This window comes from Aspergillus karnatakaensis (assembly GCF_047715665.1).
Source record: "Aspergillus karnatakaensis strain CBS 102800 unplaced genomic scaffold BJY04scaffold_110, whole genome shotgun sequence".
Lineage (NCBI taxonomy): Eukaryota > Fungi > Ascomycota > Eurotiomycetes > Eurotiales > Aspergillaceae > Aspergillus > Aspergillus karnatakaensis.
In genome coordinates, this window is record NW_027395822.1 from 23,814 (window position 1) to 29,269 (window position 5,456).

At 42.0% G+C, this 5,456-nt stretch overlaps 2 protein-coding genes across 2 annotated transcripts; one reads left to right on the forward strand and one right to left on the reverse strand.

Moving 5' to 3' along the window:
* Nucleotides 1-295: 295 nt before the first annotated feature.
* Nucleotides 296-1,149, reverse strand: BJY04DRAFT_203940 (cysteine hydrolase). Its single transcript, XM_073713416.1, has 2 exons — nt 686-1,149; nt 296-575 (listed from the first exon to the last, which is right to left on the reverse strand). The coding sequence occupies exons 1-2, from the start codon at nt 1,115-1,117 to the stop codon at nt 357-359; spliced, it is 651 nt and encodes a 216-aa protein (XP_073564248.1). The 5' UTR covers nt 1,118-1,149; the 3' UTR covers nt 296-356.
* A 194-nt stretch (nt 1,150-1,343) lies between these two features.
* Nucleotides 1,344-3,367, forward strand: BJY04DRAFT_226064 (putative MFS multidrug transporter). The gene is made up of 2 exons (XM_073718327.1): nt 1,344-1,593; nt 1,658-3,367. Exons 1-2 carry the CDS (start codon nt 1,425-1,427, stop codon nt 3,094-3,096), a joined length of 1,608 nt encoding a protein of 535 aa, XP_073564249.1. The 5' UTR covers nt 1,344-1,424; the 3' UTR covers nt 3,097-3,367.
* The last annotated feature ends 2,089 nt before the right edge of the window (nt 3,368-5,456 follow it).

The following is a 5,456-nucleotide window of genomic DNA, read 5'->3' on the forward strand; positions in this document are numbered from 1 at the left end:
ACGCTAAGTTGAGGGCGGCTGAACCGGGCAGAATCACCAAGCGATGACAACCAATCATTATCCCGCAAAAAAGGATGCCCACGACATGCCCGCAACTTACCCAAGGCTCAGTGACCGGGAACTGAGCGCCGAGAATGATCACGGCGGATGGATCTTTTATCGGCCTTCTGAGTATGTGGATGTGGGATACAATGACTGGCCTTCTTCTGAGGAATTGGCTAAGAGTGAATGATACCTGTTTTGTTGCCCATTGATAAGATATGCGCATAAGTATCATATGACGTTCCAATTTGTCGTTAAAATATCAGCTTAATGTACACCAATACCACCAAGCACAAGAGCTTCTGTATCTTGTCTCAAATACCAGATCCTCTCAACCCTCGCAACGCCTCCTCTAGCGAGATAACCTTAACCCCCATCTTGGGCAACAGCATATTAAGTATAGGTTCCGAAACCACCTTATGCTTCTCCACCGGTAACTCAAGAACATTATCTCTGATTAAATAAATGTCATAGTCTAGGTCAAAAAGTCTATATACTGTCGCCAGTATAACACCTGACAGGCTAAGACCAGACTAAACCGGTTCAAATAACCAACAGTTAGTATCAAGGCAAAAGTAGGCTCTCAGCCTGCAGAGATACAGGGGCTGTGTAGGTGAGCAGAGTAGGGGTAGACGAAACATACAAGAACAACCTTCTTTATCCCCCTCGCTTTTAAAATCTCCTCTAACACATTCCCTACGCCTGCTCCTATTCTCGTCTTCACCAGAACAATATCCTCCTCTTCAGAAACATTAAACGCCTCATGGATCTGCACGTCCGGAGATCCGATCCGCAACTCTCCAAGTGGCGCGATAAGTTTCGCGAAGGGCGAATCTGGTGCGAGTTCTGGTTGGCCCGGATGGAACGCAACAGTTGTGAAGATGGTAAGGGGCTGGGACTTTTGTAGTTTCGGCACATCATGGACTGCGTCAGTCCATTTGGTGCAGTTGGCAATGAATGATTTTCCTTCGGGAGTGGACTTTATGTTGTCTATAAGCAGGTTCATAAGGTCGAGGTTGAGGATTGCGGTGTTGGGGCCCAAGGAAGAAGCCGGGCGGGGGGTAGTAGAGACCATGGTGATAGTTAAGATGAGTTGTTGAAAGTATAGAAGGGATGTATAAATATGTATGAAGAAGAAACTGAGACTGCAACTTTATATGAAGCATGCTGGTAAGGATAAAGACGGAACTCCGAGAGAGGTCGGAATTCCGACAACCCCAAAATAAGCCGCGGCCGCCGATCGCCACCCCTGCAAACGGAAAGAGTGCAAACGGAACGGTATTTAATCCACTACACTACATCACGCTTCCATTCCATCAGTTTTCTTCGTATTTCCTGGTTTATCGGAATAAAAGTGCAAGCAAAAGAACCACAACAACAAAATGTCCTCTCCCAATGCATCTACATCTACATCTTCATCTACAGCTACAGCTACGGCTACGGCTACGGCCACGGCTACGGCCACGGCGCCCGCGCCCGCGCCTCCCTACACCATCTTTGACAAGCGGCAAAAATGGCTCATCATCGTTATTGTTTCGGCAGCCGCAACATGTATGCCCTTTTACTTTCTTCTGCACCCAAAAAGAAACAATTTTTCATACTAACAAGAACAAAGTCTCCGGCTTCGCCTCAAACATCTACTTTCCCGCCCTCCCCACAATCGCCACCGACCTTTCCGTCTCCTTAACGTCGATCAACCTTACCGTAACCTCCTACCTCATCTTCCAAGGTCTCGCGCCATCCCTCTGGGGCCCCATATCCGACGTCTACGGCCGCCGAACTGCTTACATTGCGACATTCCTCATTTTCCTAGCGGCATGCATCGGGCTCGCAAACACCAAGAATTACGGCACACTAATCGTCCTCCGGTGTCTACAGAGTACAGGCAGCGCGAGCACTATTGCGATTGGGTCGGGTGTAGTTGCTGACATCACAACAAGGGATGAGAGGGGCGGGTTTATGGGCGTTTTCCAAGCTGGGTTGTTGGTTCCTGTTGCTGTGGGGCCGGTAATTGGGGGTGCGATCTCGGGGAGTTTGGGGTGGAGGGCGATTTTTGGGTTCTTGGCTATTTACAGTGGCGTTTTTGTGGTGATATTGGGGGTTTGCTTGCCGGAGACTTTAAGGAGTGTTGTTGGGAATGGGTCTGAGGGTGGGAACTCGTGGACGAGGTTTCCGCTTGTTGTTTACCAGCGATTGACTACAGTTTCCTGGCAGGTGTTAGGGGAGAATGAACAGCCGCGGGTGGCAGAGAGGAAGAGGGTTAACTTGTTAGGACCGGTCAAGATACTAATCACTGCGCATGCGGCGCCTATCATTGTCTTTCTGGCGATATACTATGCTGTTTGGCAGATGAGTATTACAGCCATGTCGTCGCTGTTTGAGGATCGGTATGGCCTATCTCAAACAGAGATCGGGTTGACATTTATCGCAAATGGTGTCGGGTCAATGATCGGGACGCTGGTGACGGGAAGGATCCTGGACGCCGATTATCATCGCGTTAAAGCGAGCTACGAGGCCTTACATGATACTAAACATGCCACCAACAGCGAAGCAGCCTGCTCTTCCGCCCACCCAATCCGAGAGGGAACTGGAAGGCACCAGCAGTTCCCTATTGAGAAGGCCCGCCTCCGTCTTATACCGATCTTCTCTCTGCTGCAATGCCTCTCAATCCTCCTATTCGGCTGGACAATCCAGTATCCGGAGAAAGTGCACATCGCTGTGCCTATCGTATCAACATTTATTACAGGGTGGACCGCTGTTTCAACACAATCGCTTATCATGACATACCTGGTGGATGTCTTTCCTGAGCGGAGCGCAGCTGCAAGCGCGAGTCTTAATCTTGCAAGATGCCTCTTTGCTGCTGGCGGAACGAGTTTTGTCATGCCAATGATCGACGGTGTTGGTGTGGGCGTGGCGTTTACAATATGCGTTGCGGTGCAGGGGGTTACACTTGTTGGGCCACTCATTCAGTGGAAGTTCGCCGGACGGTGCAGGGAAAGAGAGGAAGAGAGGAAACGGGATGATACAGCTCAGGAACAGAGCAGGAAGGACTAAAGTGGAGTTCTAGATTGATCATCTTAAGAACATAGGTATACTTTAGATTCCGTACCTTAGATCTTGAGAGAACCGAAAGGCAAGGTTTTAGCTCATCAGGTACTTGGTTCGAATGCAATGGCTCGAAGTGCGATAAACATGCAACGACGACAGTAGGAAGAAATGCAACCTAACATAATTTACCTACTGCCGCTACTCTATAGAAATTTGCACATCTCTATACACACGGGTTTCGGCGCAAAGCCGTTCGGGCAGCAAGGCTGAGAACACGTTTAGCCTCGCGCTTACGCCCACTTAACTTGGGTTGAATACAAATACTATATAATAATATTACGATACGATTTATTATTAGATCTGCTGCCATTATTCTTAGTAGATTCTTTTCTACACGCGATGATTATATTCTAAAAATATAGGTTTCCTTATTCTTGCTAGCCTGAAGGGGTCTTCTACCTCTAGCATAGGGGTTTTAATTAGGGTTTCAGGCACCTCAATAGGTCCCTCCCTGCCTGGAACAGGGGCTTTTACTTAAGTACTAAATTATTTATTAAAAAAGTTAAAGTCTTAAGTAATTACTAGGAATTTATTATATATCTTTTCTTAAACTAGGTTTATGCGATTTACTAAGGTATAGAAGTATATTACTTAGGTATTTCCTTACCCTTAGCTCCCTAGAATACTATATAATATAGATACAGGTCAAAAGTCTGTGCACACTTGAGATTAGTACTTCAACCAACAAACTTTAAAGTGTAGTTTCTTAACAACCAAAGTAATTTAGAACTTCTAAATACATTTAAATTATAGCTATTTAGTACTTTATATACTAGTCTCAAGCTCTAATAATTATGTTTATTCTACAAGGCATAGAGTCTATTATACTATTAATTAATGGCTGAGGGATAGCCTACCATACCTCTTAAATAGCTTCACAGAACCTTTCCTAGTTAGTCTCTACCCTTCTTTCTAAAAAGATAAAGGAATAAAGCTTTGAAAGAGTCCTTTTAAGCGTGTTCTAGATATTTTCTATAGGGTTTAAATCTAGAGAGTATAGAGGGTAGTTAACTACTTAAACTCTAGAATTGTTTAAACTACTCCTGCACTATCCCAGCTATATAAATAGCTGTATTATCCTGTTAAAAGATAGGGCTAGGCATCTTATTTTTAATAAGCCTATTCTTAAGAACCTAGATATAGCTATTAGCAGAGTATCCCTATTTTCTAGCCTTAGGGTCCCTCTTTATAACTACTAACTTTAAATACCTACCACACTAGATTAAAGCCTAAACCATCTATAATATAGGCTTCCTATAAAATATCAGGGTTATAGAATCTTCCCTATATCCCTTATTCTAATAGTAAAAAACAAATTATACACTATATAAGGCCTTTTTATTAAACATTATATTTATTAGAGAAGAGCCATGTATTCTAACCCTTATATCTCTATTATTTCTGTTATAGAAAAACAGATCTCTCTATGTTTTCCTAACCCTGGTAGCCTTTTATAAGCTTATAATACTTAACTTAACTTATTTATTCCTTTCTCTAAATAGCTTCTTATCTAACTAGTATAGAGACTAGTTATAGTTAAAGTTAAGCTTAGTTAAAATAAGTAAGATTATATATCCTATATATAAAATACTTATAGAATAGTTTATATAAGTATATTATTATTTTAAAGGTAGCTCTAAAATAATAATTTATATTAATTATAAAGAATAAGTAAGACTAGATATAATAAGAATAAGTACCCTTAAATATCCTTTATAGTATATTATTTAGTATACTAGTAATAAGTGATTTAATATATTATCTATTCTTGGCCTTACTATTTATATACTATCCTATATACTAAGTATCTTGGTAGTGTGATAAAGGTTATTATCCTTAATTAGTTAATCTTTTATAGGGTTAGAGTCTTTCTTGTTGGCAGTGGACTTAATAGGCTGTCAGGCTCCTGTAGTTAGCCATGTCTTGATAATTTCCTGGTAAAATCAAGTCATTTTTCTTACTCTAAGTCTAGTTAAAGAAATTGTCTTCTTAGATCTTTACTTGCGAATATTATATAACCTAAGATAATGCGTTAGTATTTAAAAAGAGTATAAAATAAGATACCCAGCCTGCAGTACTCTCTGGCTTAACTTAGGTGTTCTATAGATATACTAATACAAGTATCTAAGGCCTAATTAGCTAATAACTGATGGCCTTCCTGTTCTAGGCATAGATTTAACTATTTAGTGTGTATTCTAGTATTCTTTAGTATTATACACAACGCGTCAGGAGACGTGAAACTGGGCAGTAATTTTAGTAGGCAATTCCCCAGCCTATAGAGTGTGAGAACAGGGGTTCTTGTGTGC

What these genes read in the sequence shown, in the direction of transcription:
- BJY04DRAFT_226064 (XM_073718327.1), top strand. Translation starts at nt 1,425, where the DNA reads ATGTCCTCTCCCAATGCATCTACATCTACATCTTCATCTACAGCTACA. An exon ending in TGTTTCGGCAGCCGCAACAT is followed by an intron (nt 1,594 to 1,657) that starts GTATGCCCTTTT and finishes ACAAGAACAAAG; the next exon opens with TCTCCGGCTTCGCCTCAAAC.
- BJY04DRAFT_203940 (XM_073713416.1), bottom strand. Translation starts at nt 1,117, where the DNA reads ATGGTCTCTACTACCCCCCGCCCGGCTTCTTCCTTGGGCCCCAACACC. An exon ending in GGATAAAGAAGGTTGTTCTT is followed by an intron (nt 576 to 685) that starts GTATGTTTCGTC and finishes GAACCGGTTTAG; the next exon opens with TCTGGTCTTAGCCTGTCAGG.